A 19,981-nucleotide genomic window follows, 5' to 3' on the forward strand; every position below is an offset into this window, starting at 1 on the left:
GGGGTGGGTGCGGTTTCGCCATGACACATCTGGCCTGCGGGCCGGCAGTTTGACACCCCTGGATTAGATGGACATTTTAAAACGATTCAATCAAACCAGTGCCATTTACCATTTTGGCTTCAGTTTTTCAACAGCTGAATTATGTCTTCCAGGAAAAGAATTAGCCTTGTTGAAAAAGACAGTCATTGACCTAGCAAAGTTTTCAGCTGCAAAGGTTATCAAGGTTGTTTTTCCAAGGAAGCTTCAGCAAGTCAAAAGCTAAGCAAGCTGGAACTGGTGAGTATTTGAATGGGAATTCTTTAGGAAACACCCAGACTGTACTACACTGGACATTTAAAAAATATTTTAAATGCTGTCAGAGACAAATCTTTTAAGAACTTTTCTCAAGAAAACTATGTTCGTGAAGTCACAAGGAGTTAAGTTTGACTTCAAGGAGATTTGATTTTTCCACTGTTTTTCCTGTACTGCTAGTAATTGTTGGCAAAATTATAGGACGGGGTTTGCTAGTTTGTCTGAAATTAGAAAGCTGCCAGCCCTCTTGTTTGGGGAGGGAGCCACCTAGTGATTGTACAGCATTATCACTGATTGAAAGATAAACCTGGAAAGATACAGTAGGCACTTTGCTTTTAGGGCAGGTGTATGTATCTTGTACAGAAAGGATTTACTTCACAATAGGTTGATTAAGTGACCAACAAATTGTTTTCCATATTACTGACACCAATAATGGAAGGATGTGATTGAAAGGATACACCAAATATTATAGACTGAGAAATATTGCAATGGCATGAATTTTGAGGAAAATACTTCGAAAAGCATGAAAAAACTTTATTGAAATCAACAAAGGTTTGCTTGATTATTTTAATTTGCTTTAAAAGAAACAAGTGCAAAATAAAATGACGACAAAAAGGAAGAATGATTTACAATTACTAAAGGTATTTTCAACAAAGTTATTTAGTTATAATTTGCTAAAGAAAACTTCCATCTTTCATTATCTTTTTGATTTCATGTTTCTTTTTCTCCATGGGGTAACCCTTGAATAACTTGAACAGACTCCTTAAATCTTTAATATTTTAAGAAAGGAACCTCTTTCAGACATTATCATGGACAATAATTATCAATGTTAAATAAAAATATATAAAAAAGTAGAAGGAATGCAGGCCAGTTGGGGAAGTTTTCATTCTGTTGGATGCTGAATGACAATCAGGAAATAGTCCTTATCTGCAAAAATATAAAGCAATTATATTTCAATATTTGGTTGTTACTGTTAACTCATAATAACTCTTTTGTGTCATGTTACACTATTTCAACTGCTTTGTAGACAGAGATTATGTGCCTTCCAGGCATGATCAGTTACAAAGAAATTTGGTTAGTGGCACATGCTGAAAAGGACTTCTTCATGAGGTTTTGCAAATATAGTACACATAGTCCTTGACTTACGACTGTAATGGAGCCTGCCTATCATGGTCATAAGTGCTGTTTATGACAGTTGAGTTTATGACCTGTTTTGTAAGGGTCATTGACCAAACATGGCAGTGATAAAGTGAATGCCAAGGTCATTAAGCGAAGAATGGTTCACAATGGGCATAGATTTGCTAAAAAATGGAAGTGCTGATTTTCAGCAAAACTTTCATAAAATGCAGTCATGTGACTGAAGAATGCTGCAAACAGCCATGAATGTGGCCAGATTGCCAAATGCCCAAGGGTCAGTCCTGTGACCATAGGGGGAGGCAACAATTGGAACTTTGAATCCAAGGTAAATCTGTCATAACTTTGAATGGTCACTAAGTAACTGGTTGTAAGTTGGGAACTACCTATACTAGCTGGAAAAAACAATACTGAACAAAGATTATAAATAAAAACACATTCCTCATGCCAATTCCTTTTTGGAAGCACAGTTATACAAAATACAGAAAGAGAATACGATATAATAACCCAAAGAAATAAAGGCACAAGAAAAGGCTGAACATAAAGAAACAAGTTAAGTCAATAAACTACATAGAAAATTCACTCACATATTACAAACATTAGAGTTGTTAAAACAGATCAGGCCAAAAGCAATCTACTGCATCATTATTTCTTAAAATGAAGCATAGTTAGACTGATACGTTTAGAACAGTAGTCCCCAATCTTTCGAGCTTTGAGGATTGGTGGAGGGGGAAGGGGATGGTTCTGTGCGAGCGCACAGCTCCATTTGCACAAATGGTGGACACATGTGCCTGTTGCTCGTGCAAATGGAGATCCATGTGTGTGCACTCGCCTGCTGCACTGCAAATGGAGTTGCACGTATGAGCGCACTGGCCCACCACTTCCATGGACCGGTTCTGAACGGACTGTCGACCAAGGTTTGGGGACCCGATTTAAAACCCATTCTTATCTGAATCTTATAAGAAAAACTGGCACAGAGATAGATTGCCTATTGCTGTTACATTTGGAGACAACTCTACCAGAGGCTCAAAAAGAGCTTTTTCCCCCTTTTAATTTTACCTGGTGCAACCATGATCTCATTTTTCTTGGAGCGAATCCGCAGGAATGTAAGATCGTTCTGGGGATCAATGTCTCTGACAGTGCCCCTTGCCTTCATTATTAAGTTATGCATTAAGCCTGCATACTGTACTGTGGAGGAGTTGTCCATGGTGCTTTTGATGGGGATACCTGCAGAATGCAAAAGGATTCTCGGGATAAATTATTTAAGACATTACTTGATCAGAAAATCCTGAGATCTCCATTTTTTACTGAACAGTTTTGATATAAAATCCTGTTTTTTTTTCATATGACCGCTTTATCTCAACAATTTGGAATTCGCACAGAATTCCTGTTCACTGTTTTTCTTATACATTCCTCTGCTACTACTCTGAGATTCTTTATGACCTCTCAAAGTATCATGATGGTGGAGTGATTTTCATTGAATGAGAATTCCTGGGAAGAGGAACAACTGGTGTTGCATTTCCTCCATTTCCACACTATCAGCCTGACTGTGGCAACAGTTTGATAGTCCCTTCCAGCCTAATGAACAGCAACAACCTTATATCTGAGATTTAGAAAGATTGCTTTTAATTGAGACATGATTCACTTCCATTATCCTGTGTCATGAAGAGTAGAACCAAACACCCAGATGTGTTTTTTTTTAATTTGGTTCATTAGATCTGCAGGCTGCCCAACTCCCAGATGACTCTATGCAACTTAATATCCAAGGATGTAAGACATGACACAGTGCACTGTTTTTAGTACTGATTATTTAACAAGAACCTCTTTATATGTTGGTAAGATTTAGATCAGTCTTACAGAACCAATGGGATGGTTTTTACTTTGGTTGCTGATTTATGTTCTTAATTGCCATTCAGCACCCAGAAAACTGAGGCTGAGATCAGTGGCCAAAAAAATTGAGATAAACAGATAAACATACATGCCTGTTCTACAAATATGATAGCAGTCAATAGTCCTTTTGCACACATTGGCTAACAGGGCTCAGTACTGATTGAGTGATTGTATGGAGAAGTTTTCTCTTTCAGCCTCAACTAAATCTATCCCTAAAAAAAGTGAAAGGTAGAACAAAACGATAGTATGTACTATAAGTTTTATTTGAAATAGTCAGAAATGGTATATTAAATTTCTAAAATAAGCTTTTAATTTAAGAAGTTTTAAATCCCAATCTACTTTGCCTATTGCTGTTATGAAACAAGTGGCATATAGCAAGTACATATGTAAACCTTTCCTTTCAGATTCAGTATGCATTTCTTTAATAAAGATGTATAGACACAATTGCCTTATTATATTAACGAGGGCCAAACCATACAATGCAATGCACTGTAGACCTATCACTGTAGACGTATCACAGGGAGGAAGAATATTTAAAGTTCTACACAGGGTATACACATAGATCACTTGTTGGCTATTTTAAAAAGATCTTGAAGAGCTAAATGTTCCAGATTCCTTGCTTGCTATATATTTCTTGCTTAATAAACATTTATTAAGCAAAATCTGTTTGGCAACCTATCTTAATCAAATAATAATTTATTTGGTTTATATGCTCTTAAATTAACAGAAGCCAATCTTACGTTACAGTTTATTATAGTTATTTTATATTAGGCTGCTTTCATAGCTTGGGTTTGTACACTACACTGATTTTAAAATGCTGCTTTATAACTGTATTGAGGAGGCTGTTTGAAAAGACTTCAATAAATGTTTTTAAATAAATTTAAATCAGAAAGTTTTACACAATTTCTAAAAGAAGATACTAAATGAATGCACACTGTTCCATTTTAATAATCAGAGATAGCACAATCTCAAAATAATGTCAAAGGCTTTTGATACAGTGCGATTCACTTCCTCCCTAACAGCCATGTAATTTCAGCCTTGGTTTCATAATGCATGTCTGAGTCCCCAAGTGCTTCCTAATCCCAAACCACACTGCTTATGCGCTACCAAAGGGCAGATTCCATTCACATCAACTTAGCTGTCACAGCACCTTCTGAATTCACAACAATGATCCCTTGGACTCCCTTTTGACTCTGGATTCGCTTCAGTGTTTCCTCTACCTCAGCCTGGGAGGGGAAAAAAAATAACAGCTTGAAATGTGCAATTTTGTTTCTGGATCATACTCTGTGCTAAGCCATATAGATACAGAAGAAGCCTAAAAGGATTCAAAGAGACACTTCTTAAATACTAAGCCAAAAGCACAGCTATTTTGGGAACAGCCATATCAATGCCTGCTTTTCTTAAACCCATAATTTTCCTCCCATCATTTGTAAATAAGCCTTGGATGCCAGACATTTGTTTCCTGTAGTTTTCTAGTAGGTTTTTTTTAAAAAAACAATTGCACTCAAAGCTTCACACCTATAGGATATGTATAGTGGTAAAATCTTGCTTGCTCAGTTTCCCTCTGAGTATAAGGGTCTTTTCACACACATATGGGGATAATTTCTTTCTGAGAAAGGATTTGCAGGATTCATCTTAGAAAATGCAATGCAAATATTTAAATGCTGATTTGAACACATAATTGCAAAGTCAGCATGTGGAGCATCCCTCCTTTAGAGGCAATGACATGCTGACACAGATGAAACCTAAAAACCTTTAGAGGGATGAAATTATACTTAGGAGACAGTAGTAGAGACTATATACTGTATATATATATATATACAAAGCTCAGGGTTGAATGGTTGGGTTCTTAATGTTCTCTGAGATTAGGTAACATCATCAGTGCCCAAGATCTCAAGTAGTGATCTGGAGAACATCTGGAGAAAAACAACCAGATTAAGACAACTCCAGGAACCCAGCTTGGAGACAAAATAGAAACAGCAGAAAACATTGGTTAAAATAAAATGTAATGCTTTTAATTCTTTATATTTACAGAAATTAAAGCTAAAATAATCAAACACATACTCTAAACTTCAAGAAAGCAAATTTAGATTCAGAGCAAATGATAAATATAATTCAACAAAAAGTTAGAGGTAAACAAGGTAAACATGAATTTGTTTTTTAAAAAAAGGAAATAACTAAAAACATTGATTGTCCACAATTCCAATGAAGTAAAAAGGAAGAACCAACTCATGCAACTACAAAAAAAGCTTGGGGAAGATTTGAAAACCAAAATGGACAAATGTAGGAAGAGGAAAGAAAGAAGGCCAGAAGGAAAAAGTAGCTCCAAATTAGAAAAAGTATCTGGAAAGCAAAAGAGTGAGCTGAAGTTTGGGATGGATGCTAAGAACATTTAAAAAAAAGACATCTTCAGAAATGTTCAAAGAAGGACATACCAGTTGCTATATTATATAAATGCACTTGAAAAAGCAGGATATATACTTTGGAAATAAACTCATTTTAATAAGAAAACATGCAGCTAAAGACAATGCTTGTTAATGCATTATAAGATTCCTGTTTCTGTTTTCTACTTCAGGCTAAGATGTAGTGGTGAATCAAGCATAAAATTGAGTTTAGCTTGCACCAGGACAGAGAGATGAAGAGAAGCAAATCTGCTACACTGGGACTCTGCAGGCACAGAAGCTTAAGTCATTTTGAACATATATAAGAGCAACTGAAATCTGTGGGAAAATATCACAGGAAACATATCCTCCTTCTAAAAAGAATGCTTCACTTCAACTAGATAATCAAGACATTACATAAGTAGTATGTGAAGATGTTTTTTAATTGTGCCATTACTTTCATGGAATTTTACTTCCTGTAGCTGACACTGTTTTCCATTAGAATCTGTTAGAACAACTTTTTTTTCTTTCTGACAATAAATGATTAAATAATGGAAACCAGAATAGTGCCATGATATCTTTCTGATAGTGTGAGGATTTATTTCTCTGGAAACACTATTTATAGATATTGATCACAATTCATTCTCACTGAAATCTTTGAGTTTTGGCTTTCTCAAAGAAATCTTTGAAGAGACCTTCTTCTGCAAACATTATAATAGGCTCAACTATGTCAACAAGTTCCTCTTTTTTTTAAATTTGATATTAGCAATATCGATATGATAACAAGAGTCTGTACTGGTTTTAAGAGAAACTGACAAACCAACCATTCTTGGAGAACTGTATATAGATCTGGTTGCTTTTCAGCAAACGGGGCCTATAGTGGGAAATGTTGCTAGAAAAGATCACAAAACTGATCAAAGGGCTGATCTGTTGACCAAGACACACAAGTTTGTGTCACTTGCTACTGTTGCTGAATTAACAGAACATATGTAAGGTCCAAATAAACAATCCATATTATGACTCAGCATAATGGCTAGGATCACACAACACAATAACACAACAGTTGGACTTGTCCAACATTCAAGACCACAAGCATCCCCAACTACATTTTATATTGGCACATTCACAAGATTCAGCTGTCAACTAAAGGTGATCACTGCATATTACACAGGGTACCAGTTCCTACATGACAGCTGGACATATATACATGGGACCCATCACAGCTGCTCTTTTGGGACACAATGCATCACGAACTAGCCAGTCACATTACAATTTTCTCGTGTGCTGTGAAAAAACAGCCCTAGTGCTTAATTTACAGCGCAAACCGGAAAACTTGCTTGAGAAAATCATAGTTAAATTATTGGGTAAGCAAGCCAGAAGTGAAAAGGCCAGCTAAAAGGCATATTTCAGAACACAGGAAAGCGATTGTATGCTGGGCAAAGCAATGACAAGACACGCCTCGCCTCATCCCACGAGACTATGGGCTGAGGAATCGGGGAGCCGTGGTTTGAAAGACACGCCGCAAAGATAGAGAGAAGCAAAGGGTGACACTTGCGTCCCAAGGTGGTGGTGGTGGTGGGGTCCTCACCCTTCCTTGGTCATCCCATCGCATCCCGGAAGACTCTGCCCGAGTCTCGATCCCACTCCCTCCCCACTCAGAATTTTAAAGGGCGAAGCAAAGACGGTGAACTACACCGATCCACCGACCTCCCCCCGCCTTTCCTTACCATTTTGCAAAAAAGAAAGGAAAGACTTAAGCCAAGGATCGCCAGCTGATTCCGCAGCCGAAGCCCTGAAAGCCTGCGCGCCTGCGCGCCATTCTCAGACTGTTTTAGGGCTGAGACCTAATCCAACCAATCGACGCAGGCGGAAGGCGGGTTCTGAAGGGTAGGGATCAAGAATAATTTTCGTAGCGCCCCCCCCTTGTATCGAAATGTTCACAAAGGGGAGAGGTTAGGGGCCGTCGTTTGAAAGGCACGCCGCAAAGATAGAATTGAAGGTTAGTTAGGCATGCTTGCTGTTAATCAGGGCAAAGCTTGATATAAAAGGAGAAAGCAAAACGATAAATGCAGAATAAACAGATGTATTCGATGGTGTTTTGAAATCATAGCTAGCAGAGCCAGGTTCAAAGTCCCGGGAGTGAAGCTGAATGGCTTTGGGACAGAATGGCTTGTTGAGAAAATACATTGAGGACGCCTCTCCGTCAGTCAAGGGGAAGGTATACTGTAGGATCCAATCTGTCAGTCACCGAGACCAGAGGTTTATTCTTCCACGATTTCGGACTCGTGCTGGAGCCCATCCTAAGGGAACCTCTCTCTCTCAAATGTGACAACTTTTAAGATGTATGGACTTCAACTCCCAGAATTCCACAGCCGGCAGAGTTGAAGTCCACGTTCTTAAAGTTGCCAAGGTTAGAAGATATGCATTACTTCTGTGAAAGTCTCCTTTTGCCCTCTATGGATTCAAGTAGAGACAAATGCTCCAGTTTTCATGACAGATGCTTTATAAATGGGAGTTCCAATGAGATTTTTTTTCTAAAAATGCTTCAAATCCAAATCTTCATACTATGACAGCAATAGAAGTACATCCTCACTGGATGAAAAACAGGGTTCTGTGAAATCCAGTATTCTGTTCCTATAGTGCAGTGGTTCTCAACCTTTTTAATGCCGCGACCCCAACCGGTCGTAAGTCGAGGACTAAACCTGTCGTAAGTTGAGGACCAAACCGGTCGTAAGTCGAGGACTACCCAACCGGTCGTAAGTCAAGGACTTTCCCTGCCCGGGAGCACCATGCATGCGTGGTTCCACCCCCTGCGCCGGCCGAGGCGTAGCTGGCAAGCGGCAGAGATGGAGCAGGCCGACCATCAGCTGGCCCAGCCCAAGGGAGGTAAGGCACCTGCTGGAAAAGGGGGGGAAAAATGGCGGACAAAAAAAATGGCGGACAGCCTTGCTTGGCAACCCCCATGAAATGGTCGATCGACCCCAAATGGGGTCCCGACCCACAGGTTGAGAACCACTGCTATAGTGACCAACTAGTGCCTGTGAAAAGCAGTTTAGTAGCATAAAAGCACCTCCTGTTTTTGTTTGCCCACTGGCATTCAAGGCGAACTGGAGGTAATATGTAATTGTGATATATGCTGATATACGTTAGTAATTTTTCTTCTGTAAGTTTTAAAAGTTTAAAAATCTTTTAATAAATACAGACTAGTAGCTGTCATATCCAGTAGTTTCTTAGTTCAGCTATAGACTTTATGAAGTACTTCTCTATCTGTTCAGAACTTCCCATCTATAGAATATAAATTATAGAGCTCAATGCAGAATCCACTAGAGCAGGGGTAGTCAACCTTGGCTCTTTTATGACTCGTGGACTTCAACTCCCAGAATTCCTGAGCCAGCTGCACTAGAGCATCTGTGACACATACGGCATAGAGTTGGAAGGGGCCTTGAAGGTCTTCCAGTCCAATCCCCTGCTCAAGCAGGAGTCCCTACCATTTGAGACAAATGGCTGTCCAGTCTCTTCTTGAAAACCTGCAGTGATAGAGCACCTGCAACTTCCAGGGGAAAGCTGTTCGGTTAATTGTTCTGTTAGGAAACTTCTCCCTAGTTCTAGTTTGGATCTCTTTAATATTCTACTCATTACTTTTTGTCCTGTCCTTATGTAGTTTGGAGAGTAGGTCGGATTCCTTCTTTTCTATGACAGCCCTTTACATACTGGAAGATCACTCCTAGTCCTTCTCTTTGTTAAAACTAGGCACTTAGTTCCCTTAATCATTTATCATATGGTTTATAGCCTCCAGACCCCTTATCATCTTTGTTGCTCTTCTCTACACTCTTTCTAGGGTCTCAACATCTTTTTTGTATCATGACGACCAGAATTGGATGCAGTATTGCAAATATGGTCTTAGCAGTGCAGTATAAAAGTGGTACTCATCACTTCTCATGATCTTGAAACTGTCCCTCTGTTGATGCAACCTAGGACTGCATTAGCTTTTTTGGCAGCTGCAGCACACTGCTGGTTCATACTAAAATAGTGGTCTTCAAGAACACTTTGGTCCCTCTCATAAATTGCTATTGAGCCAGGTGACACCTATTCCATATCTTTTTGAAAATCTCTGGTGAAGAACTCACTGCTTCAAGTCTCCCACTCACCTTTTACGTAGACTGAATATGCAGATCCTTTAATCACTCCTTTTAGTGTTTGGTTTCCAACCCTCCCCTGAATGTACTCATTTGTCACTTTTTGAACAGTAGAGAAACTTTCAGGAAGAAAAAGTCACAACATGCAAAGAATGAGACCATAATTTTTTTAAATACTTTTTAGAAATTTGACTTCTTGAACAATTTTTATTGTTACAATTACCTGAGTATATGAATTTATACTTTGACAACGATTTAATATTGGGCTTGCAGTATAGCATTTTACAATCTAGTGCTTCTGATTTCTCTTGCAATTCTGGGAAAGAAATGTGGAACAGTTTCTTCTCAAAATAAGAGCTGAAGATACCAAATAGATTCAATTTAATCTTCAGCTTCAATTTGAATTCTGTTGGAGAATGTGTTAATGTGATCTGGTAAACATCACAATGAAAATAATTGATGATGAAATTTCACCCAGTAAAAATTGGAAATATACATTTCATGTATCCTGTCATGATCTTTCCAGAAATAAAAGGCTTAAAGAATATTCAGACTGAAACATATATAATAGAAATTAATTTTTACAACTAATGTTTTAGAGATATTGCTATGTTCTTATATTCATGTGGAAGAACTGTTGACTGCTGGCCACATACTTTTGAATTAGTTTATAATGAAAAAATCCTACTCTTTGCAGCAAAAAAATCTTGTCACAGTTCAAGCCATTCCACCCAGCAACAGTACCATACTTCCACAAGCCTTCAGGTTCCCACAATGAAAAGAGATTCAAACTGCTCAAATGACTTTTATTATTGCAACATAACAAGGCATAAGAACAAAATTTAAAAATTACAATGCAAAGGGACCTCAAAAGTGATTTTCCATTCTGATTTTAGAAATATTGCTAGCACAATGCTTACAATAAATGTTTTAACAAATATTTCATGGTCAAGACTCCGTTTGTTGAATATTCTCAGTTTTGACTGTTTAAAATACTTTTTGTGCTTGGGATATCCAGCCCCCACTTCCCCTTGTAATGCACCAGTAAAGACAAACAAAAAGCTATTTAAATTAAAAGTATGAATAAGCTACACTTCTCCAGACTGCAAAAATATATACAAGCATTTGCTTTTTCTTGAACTAATCATCTGAGCCATAAAAATATTAAACAGCCATGCCCTATAGAACTAGGGCCTCAGCTATTTTAATTAGAGCTATCCTTTATTTTAAAAATATAGGGCAGAAAGCCTTTTGTATATTTATACATTAACAATATTTCTAGGTCACTAGATGAATAATGTAACATTATGTAGAGCATCAACAGTATTCCATACTTATTTGTTACCTCCATTTTATTTCTGAATTGTAAATGTTCAATAATTAAATGCTATTAAAACAAATAAGCAAAGAATTCTAAGGCTTTTTCTCCTCCAAAATCTTGATTTTTAATATATACTTCAGATATTCTGATAAGCGCCACAGATAGATCTCTCTCCAGAATAACGTATGACCTTCTCCATCCAAGTAAAATATCATTTGTGTAAGAAAAAATTCTGTGTATATTCCTTTGAATGTACACTGAAAGGGAGGAAAATTAAATTCTTTTCATAATTTTTAGAAATGAAAATGGAAGAACAATGGGCTATTTATATTGTTTCCAATGAGAATTCTAAAAAAAGTCAGTTATAAAACTGGTTAAGCCCATAAGCGTTCAATAGCCCTGAATTAATTCATTCTTAGAGTCTGGATGGGTAGATATGTAACACTTGTCTTACTGGCCAATTGGTTTGATCTTTGACTATGCTAGCTAGTTCTCAAAGGATTCTGCTCTTCTCACGCAGTAGGACAACACAAGTATGTAATTATCAACATGCATTACTGATTTCTGAAAATGTCATCACCTCTTCTACTGAGTTCCAGAGCAGCATGCAGATCACAGAATTTTAACAACTTGGAGGAAAAGATGCAAGGTAGCAATGCTGGGCAAAAGAACCAAGTGCTTTTGTTAAAAACTTGGGAGTATAGTTTAACTACTATTGTCAGCTTTAATGGACAATATAAAAATATAATAATTGAAATTGAAATTAGATTTAAAACCAAGTGCTGCCTAAGTTGTTAATAAGAGCTGATCAACAGTCTAAAATCATAACACACAATTTCCACCCTCTAAAAAAAGTTAATGAATTATTTAAAACAGTATTCGGAAGTATGCAGGAATGTAATTTTTGTGCCTCAGTTTCTTACAACAGAATTCTATGCCTGTTTGTTCAGAAGTAAGTTTCACTCTGTTCAATAAGATTTACTTACAAATACACAAGCACAGGATTGCATGTCCAGATATATTCATGAGGCAGTTTTGTTGCAATGGTTAGACCACTACTGGGAAATAGGAAGCAATACTCCCGCATCTAGAGGAGAACTAGAATTGATAGCTAATGGCCATTTGTATAGTTTTAAATTCAACCTACAAAAAGGACTGGAAATAATTTCCAGTTGTTTCCACCTGAAAGAATTATCTTTCAAATTTACTATTAAAGTACCATCATCAAAACTAAGTACTCACTTAGCTGAAAATGGATTAAAATTCCTGCAAATTTGAAGAGGCACCTTCAGATGGAGAAATAACCTGAGGAATGCGATCATAGTGGTAAAAATAAATAAAAGTGCTATGCTATGGATGCGTGCATTAAGGTCTACATATCCGTCGACTCTGTTTGAACAGAGATGGCTTTGGGATATGTTTTGCAAGAGTGGAAACAGTCAAGCCTCAGTGGGTAAAGAACACATAATGCAAGCAATGGAAATACTTTTAGCACCGCCAGAATCTGAATGCAAGCAAGTGCTGTTAGAAAAAGTCTGCTGCAATGCTGCAGCTACCAGTGGACTTCCCAGTTCCTCAGCAGCAATACTTTGTTACTAAAACAGGAAGAGAAAGGAGTCATTTTAAAAAAAAGAAAAGAGAAGAAAGGGAAGGGAAGGGAAGAGAAGGGAAGGGAAGGAAAGGAAAAGAAAAAAGAAAAGAAAAGAAAATGCACTCCAGTTAATAAACATGATGCAAGACATAGCTCCAGAAGTACAATAACCTCTGGTCGAGGAAGATTTCATTTATAGTTTATCATTTTGGATTTCTGTAAAGACTTGGAAGAAATCTAAAAATAGAAGGAATAAAATGACAGAGCAACATCCATTTACTTACATACTAACATTTGTTTAAATAAATGAAGATCAAGTCCTGTTTACAGTAAGAAGTGCAACTAGCAGAGGCAGTGAAGAACTCACACCCTATATGAATTTATGTTCTTCTGATCCAAATTCCATTAAAAGTTACTCTTGTCCAAATCCTTCCGTTTCTTCAATTGCAAACAATAACTTTTCCTTTAGCTGTTCATAACTCTTATATGGTGGCAAATCCAAGCGGTTGAAACTGAAAATAAGCAGCAAGCTTAATAACACTGAACATTTGAACAAAATGATGCAGAAGAAAAATAAGAGCATTAGCTCAACAAATGACTTTTTCTGCCTTTTTGTTTCTTTGATGTTGAGTTACAGCAACATACTAATATGTATTTTCAGATGTCTACACTGTGCATTAATCCACTTCAGTCTATTTCTTGAACTTAACTATATACCATATGAACTACCTATATATTATACAATTAACTCTTTTACTACATATTTATGATTTTAATGATATGCTGTGTAATTCAGATCTGCTTCTGAGTAGACAAGGAGGAAATAGGAACAGTTTTAGTGTAATTATCCAACAACTTTTATATCCCTATTTCTAAATGAAAAATTTAACTTTTGTGCCAATACCACAATGATATGCAACTGTGTGATTTAAAACATTTTAGCTGTTTATTTACAAAAAAATATAAAAGTAGCCCTAATTGTTACATAATGGAAATAGTAACTTGAATCACAACAGTGATCTAATTACTTACCATGTATGGCTTCTAGGCAACCAGTTTTCTTTACCAACTTTTTCAATGCAGAATTTTTGGGGCCCGTTACTCCCTAAAATATTTTTTTTAAAAAATTAAGATATGAGAGATATTAAGTTGTATTAAGTAAATACAGTAAAAATCAAAGCTGCTGAGGATCAGGTATTTTTTGTTAAGAAGTAAGTAGTAAGATCTTTTGTGCTTGTTTCATTATTAAGTGGTAGTCATATTAATTTCTGATAAATAGCTGTGCCATCATGGACAATGTATTAAAACAATTCCATGTAAAGTTCTTCCATTTGTGTTGACTTACATAGCACCTGAAATTCATTTCCAGTTCCACAAACCAGGGGGTCTTGGTGACAGTGATCCATATCCATCAGCATGCAATTCAACTACTGTAACACACATTACACAGGGCTACATCTAAAGATGACTCAGAAGCTGCAACTGGTAAGAATGCAACAGCCAGACTATTGGTAGTCAAGCCTACCACTGAAGTATAATACCTTTGGTCACTAAACTAATTGCTGGTAATCTCCTTGGTCCAACTGAAAGTTCTGTTTGTCATTTATAAAGCCTTTTACAGTGGTCTCCAAACTTGAATTAGGGACTGCTTTTCCAAAATGTTTTTCCCCATTTTTATCAGATCATTGTTCAAGGTCTTGTTTCCTCAGGTAGTAAAAACATAGTGGATCATAGGAGGGCCTTCTCTGTGATAGTGCCAATTTTTTGGAACATCAGCCACCCAAAGTTGAACATGACCTTTTTAAAATTTCTCTCCCTCCTAGTCAAAGTGAGTTATTCTAAGTTTCTTTCCCATGTTTTCTTCAGTATTTGGGCTATATAATAGCGTGTTAAAATCCTTTTTGGTTTTTCATATCAAGTTCATCTCCTCTACATATGGAGTTTGCTTAACAGTAACTTTGCATATTGTGTCTGCATGGGAGTACCAGATCCCTCATACAAAGACTTTGTAGAAGTTTGTAAAGAACAAAGGTAGAACATACCTACTTCTGTACATCATTAGGCTGGCTAACCAAATATTATTTTGAGTTGCATAAGGAAACATAGAGAGTTTGCCGTTAATTATGATAAAGGTCAATTTAATTACAAAATAATATGGGCCATACAAATGTGCAATGTTTGGGATCCAGAAACAGTTCTGGATGCTTTAATGAGCCATAGATGTTGTATTCATGTTTCTGGGTGTTTTAGAAGCACTGCACAACCACAATAGATCAGTACAGTCTTCTAATATTTCTAAAGTGATTCATTCTGCATCATAAACAACCATGCCTCCAATAGTACAGGGGTATGTACTTGAAGGAAGTATGTTTCTTCAAAATGCTGAAGAAATGGGATTTTATTCAGTTATTCTACTGCCAACAAAGAGTGAAATGATGCAAAGATACAGAGTAAGGCAGGGTAAATACTTTTTCCTATTCCTATTTCTCCTACAATACTCAGCACTTTGTTCTGGAGAAATCCCAACCTTTCTTTTGCAATAACTTAAGTTGCCAGAATTATCAAGGCTTAAAAATAACCGTCCTTAAAATCAATCCTTAAGAAGCTCAAGTAAAATGAAAATACTTTCCCCATTAAAGTAAGGTATGCCAATTGTTCAACAATACTGTAAAACTTACCCTTTGAAGATGTGCACAATATTCTTTCCACAACCCATTCCTTGCATAGAATGACATACATTTTAGATGTTTTGCCCTGGACAGAATCCAGAATGTGGCTTATCTACATATTAAAAAATACTTCGTGTTCTATTTTAGCTGGATATTGCTTCTTGCGAATGGAGTATCCAATTTCTATCTGGGCCAGGTTGGTGGTTTTGTAAAGATTTGTGTGGGGAAGCTGAACTTCATATGAATGAATGTGTGTAGCTTCCTTAATGGGAGGTTGATAATTTGCCCAACTGACAGACTGCAGGTACTGAAATGCACCAGCCTTGTGATCAGTCAGGCTATTTCTCAACACAGATCTAGCACTCTTCCCAAACAGTGCTAAATTTGGGTACAAAAATAGCCTGGTTGATAATATAAGCAGTTGTCGCTGTGGCAGGCAGCTGTCCAGTCTCATCTACAGCTCAAGCCAAAATGACCATGGAGGGAAGTTCCCAGTGACGAGACAGCATGTTAGGTACAGTCTAAAGTGGCCAATAAATACAGAAAACTTATTGCTCCAATTTAATAGTCATCTGTTTTATATAGTCAGAATATCCACAACTGTTTCAGGGTTTCGTTTATCTGAATCCAGAATAGGTAAATCATTCTGGATTTTATTTTGCCCTTACTGTGGCTAATATGAAACAGAATTTCCAGCATGCGCTATTTGAATTGAAGCAAAACTTATTTTTTCATTTCATTCACACCTCTATTATCCATGAACCATGTGCAATGTACCCCACTTTAAAAATGATTATACTGGGAGCTCATTTCTTGTCAAAGATAATTAGTTAAGCTATTATCTGTGAAAAGGAAGCTGGTAAACAGATGTTAATGTTTCCAAATTCATATATGAATGCCCAATGACTTGAGCTTATGCCCAAACTATGCTAATCCGGCTCACATAATTTTGCTTACCCATGAGGTCAGAAAATCCTCCAACTGGCAATCGACATGTTCCAGTAACAAACTGTAGTAATCTCATTCTCTTCTCATTATCTATTTCCTTCACAAACTGAAATAAAATAGATCATTTAAAACAATTTGCAATATCTACTGCCAATTCATGAAGTGTTGACAGCCATAGCTGTCTTAAATCAACAATTATTTTTAATACATTTGCAGCCTTCTATAAGCTTAAATGTTTACATTGAAGTATTAAATATTTCTATAATTTCATTATGATCTAAAATTTGAGATCTAGTTAGGAGTAGCACTTAAAGGCACTGAGCTAAAAACTAGGAGTTCATGAGTTCTAGTTCTGCCCTAGGAAAGAAGCCAGCTGGGTGACTGTGGGCCAGTCATTCTCGCTTAGTGTTAAGAAGGCAGCGACGGTAAACCACTTCCAAAAAATGCTATAAGGACTTATCCATGTATTTGTCAGGAATCAAGACTGATGCAAAAATGTATAAAAATTCAAAATTTTAAAAAAGAAAATACTATATTTTTATTTAGATGAAAAAGTTGCATCTGTCAACTATTAACAACTGATGCACATTCAAAAAGAGATAAAATGTACATAATAAATTTTCACCTTGATATTTTACTTTTTTGTAATGGAACAGTAGGAAAAAAACTAGCAAAATTATTAGACCCTAAGAAAATTTGAAATGTTTGTCTGAATAAACATATTACCTGATGTTCAGATAACATGATCTTAAATTTATGGCATAATAAAAGAATATAAAAATATTGCCTTCACATCTGGAAATAGTGAAGACAATATAATTTAGCTTAAGAGGAATATTATTCAAACATTCATTTGAAGTGGGTTTTACTTTCTCAGTATAGCCATCAGTAAAATTATCACATCAGAAACTGAGAAACTAAGTTCTAGTCCCGCCTTAGGAATAAACACATCACAGGGTTATTGGGAAAATAGGAGGAGAAGGAAGTACGGGGAATGTTTGCCACCATGAATTATTTATAAAAATAATAAAGCAGGATAGAATAAATAGACAGACAGACAGGATAGATAAACGATGTGTATTTAAGCATTACAAACCTGCCAAAACCACACTATTTGCTTGCTTGTTCTGGTATAATGCCGGTAGATCGTATGTCTTTGCCAATCAGTCAGGTCAATCTCTTGCATTCCACATAAAAGTACCTGGGGGGGGGGGAGGAGGAGGAGGAAGAGGGTGGAGAAGCACAACACAAGTGAAGACCTGATTAACGTATTTATTTTCCATGATTTGCAATGCAAGGGAAAACATCACTTAAGCCACGGTGACAGGTTTAAGCCAACTCTTTTCGCAAATGAAAAGAGGCTGCAAAACAAAGAGTCTTATGCTGTTTATGGATCAAATCTCATACAGCCAAATCAATTTATTTCCAGCTCTGCTGCAGGTTCATTCCAAGTGACTTTTAATACTAGTTCTTCCTTAAAGTGGGGAAGCTCTGGAGAGCCTAGAGGCAAGGTAGATTTCACAATGATGACGATTTCTGCACTGCCCTGTCTCAGGTTAACTCAGTCTTTTCCTTCTCCCTCTAACTTTCAGCCACTAAAGGTCTATCCAATTTGCTATTACAGTACTTAAAAAGGAAAACATGCAAAAAAAAAGTACTACTTAAATTGCTTTTCAGCTATTCTATTTATTTAAGAAATTATCTGGCAGCCAGCCACGCAATACAAAATAAAACCATGGATGTGAGGAATAAATCAGAAGAAATTTTTGAAAGCTATTTTTACACTGTATAGGGGAGAAATCACTGTGTCCTTTTCAAGGAAGATGGATTAGCTTCAAACTGCTTTTGAGAGATGGGAGAATAAAAGTGATGGCAGTGAATCTGCATCTTGTCTGGTTAAAACTAATTGCAATAGTTGTCTTATACTCTCCCCATTCCAGCAGTAATAAGGTAAACTAAAACTTTTGCTAAAATTTGGTAGCCCACAGATTAAAATACACTAGCCTTTAACAGTAGCAACAGTAGCTATCCAGAATCACTTTGAATAGTGAGATGGGTGGCATATAAATTTAATAAATAAATAAACTGTCCCTCAATTCATCAGTTCCCTTGAACAGAAGTTTTCGTCCAAATTGTAGGTTTAAAGGTCTACCTCCAGTTCTTTGGCATCAAAGTATTGTAAGTACTGCTGTGATAGAATCTCATTGAATCCTTCAAAGAAAGCTTGTGTCTGCTCTTCAACACCCCGGGAAAGCCTCCATTCTGCTACCAGCCTTGAAAAGAAAATATACACTCATATGACAACAGCCAAGTGCACCTTGATTCAGATGAATTATAATATTAATTAATGAAAAACTATAGGAATTTGAAATACTGAAGTCATTCACTGTTTGAAAAGGTAGCACACAAGAACAAAGGAACATAAAATCTTGCAGAACATATAGCTGAAGTGTTACCACCATAGCAAAAGGACACAATTAATTTCCAGCCTTGTGTACTTCAACCAGGACACATGGTCTGCTATATTCAGTTATACAGTTCTAGTGAATTGCAATTTGGACAAGAAGATTAAGGCACATATGGGCAAACTGCATCACACACACAGCCCTTGGACACTCACACATACGGAAATGTAATCTAAGAATACAGGAAGCTTGGCTCCCTTTCTCTCACAAATTAGCTGATCAGGGCTCTGAAGCAAGAGTGGGAAACTTGTGGTGCTCTAGAAATGGCCAACTACAGTTCTACAATCCCAGATAGCATGGCCAATGGTGATTGGTTGATGGAAGTTGTAGTTTAAAGACAGAAGTTCCCCATAACAATGCTGCAGAATAGCATGGAGGAGAAAAATGAAATTGATGAAAAAATCTCCTCCTCCCCCCCACCCAGCAGTAGTTTTACTCTGTCCAAGTTGTATGCATGAATGAAAAGAGATCTAATCAGAGAATAGCAACTTGAATCCAATAAAAATTATGGTTAAAAATACTTAAAATAATTTTGAACTTACTTAATATATTCTTCTTTGTTTTCTTCGGTAACAAGGATGTTGCTACCATTGAGTTTCAAGTCATGGCTCTTTATTTCACCTAGAATTTCTTTATCAACTGAGAAATACATTTCTAGGCCACATTCTTCAATATTGTTTTCCCTATAAAGTCAATACCATATAGTGTGATTAATTACTAAAATATTTTTTACTATGGATAGTCTGACAATAAACAATATCAGGCTTAAGAATATAGTTCATAGCTTTTAAAATCAGCACTCTTTTTCTGAAGCTATGAGCCATGCTTCCTTTTTATATTATTCTCTGAAGGTTACCAGTGGAGTGACATTGGCATAATGCCATTACAACAGTTAATGGAGTCAACATTTTGACAAGGTTTTTTTTTTTTTTTAAATAGAAACCAGTTGTGTTGAGCCCAATGGAGGGTCAATGCATCTAACCCCTAAATCTTTCAAACTATGAAACAACATGCCAATGAAAATCAATGATACACTGTCACAAAAGAGCCCCCCCCAAAAGAATGTTGAGGTTTTATTTGGCACAGAATGGCGTATCCTGTTTTACAACTTATCGTCTGATTTAAACATCTACAGGCTATCAAAATTAGAAATAT

At 36.6% G+C, this 19,981-nt stretch overlaps 2 protein-coding genes across 2 annotated transcripts in view; both read right to left on the reverse strand.

Annotated features, from left to right (window-relative positions):
- Positions 1-789: 789 nt before the first annotated feature.
- On the reverse strand, positions 790-7,518 carry DYNLRB1 (dynein light chain roadblock-type 1). Its single transcript, XM_015817002.1, has 4 exons — positions 7,424-7,518; positions 4,466-4,541; positions 2,485-2,652; positions 790-1,218 (listed from the first exon to the last, which is right to left on the reverse strand). Exons 1-4 carry the CDS (start codon positions 7,424-7,426, stop codon positions 1,175-1,177), a joined length of 291 nt encoding a protein of 96 aa, XP_015672488.1. The 5' UTR covers positions 7,427-7,518; the 3' UTR covers positions 790-1,174.
- A 3,103-nt stretch (positions 7,519-10,621) lies between these two features.
- ITCH (itchy E3 ubiquitin protein ligase) overlaps positions 10,622-19,981 on the reverse strand; it is a 38,131-nt gene continuing 28,771 nt past the window's right edge. Inside the window, exons 18-23 of the mRNA XM_015817005.1 lie at positions 19,369-19,509; positions 18,514-18,634; positions 17,458-17,562; positions 16,371-16,467; positions 13,777-13,849; positions 10,622-13,256 (exon numbers count right to left, since the gene is read on the reverse strand). Coding sequence (XP_015672491.1) covers positions 13,157-13,256; positions 13,777-13,849; positions 16,371-16,467; positions 17,458-17,562; positions 18,514-18,634; positions 19,369-19,509 — 637 coding nt within the window. The 3' untranslated portion in view covers positions 10,622-13,156. The remainder of the gene's footprint in view (positions 13,257-13,776; positions 13,850-16,370; positions 16,468-17,457; positions 17,563-18,513; positions 18,635-19,368; positions 19,510-19,981) is intronic.

This window comes from Protobothrops mucrosquamatus, unplaced genomic scaffold, assembly GCF_001527695.2.
Source record: "Protobothrops mucrosquamatus isolate PMUCROS unplaced genomic scaffold, P.Mucros_1.0 scaffold547, whole genome shotgun sequence".
NCBI lineage: Eukaryota > Metazoa > Chordata > Lepidosauria > Squamata > Viperidae > Protobothrops > Protobothrops mucrosquamatus.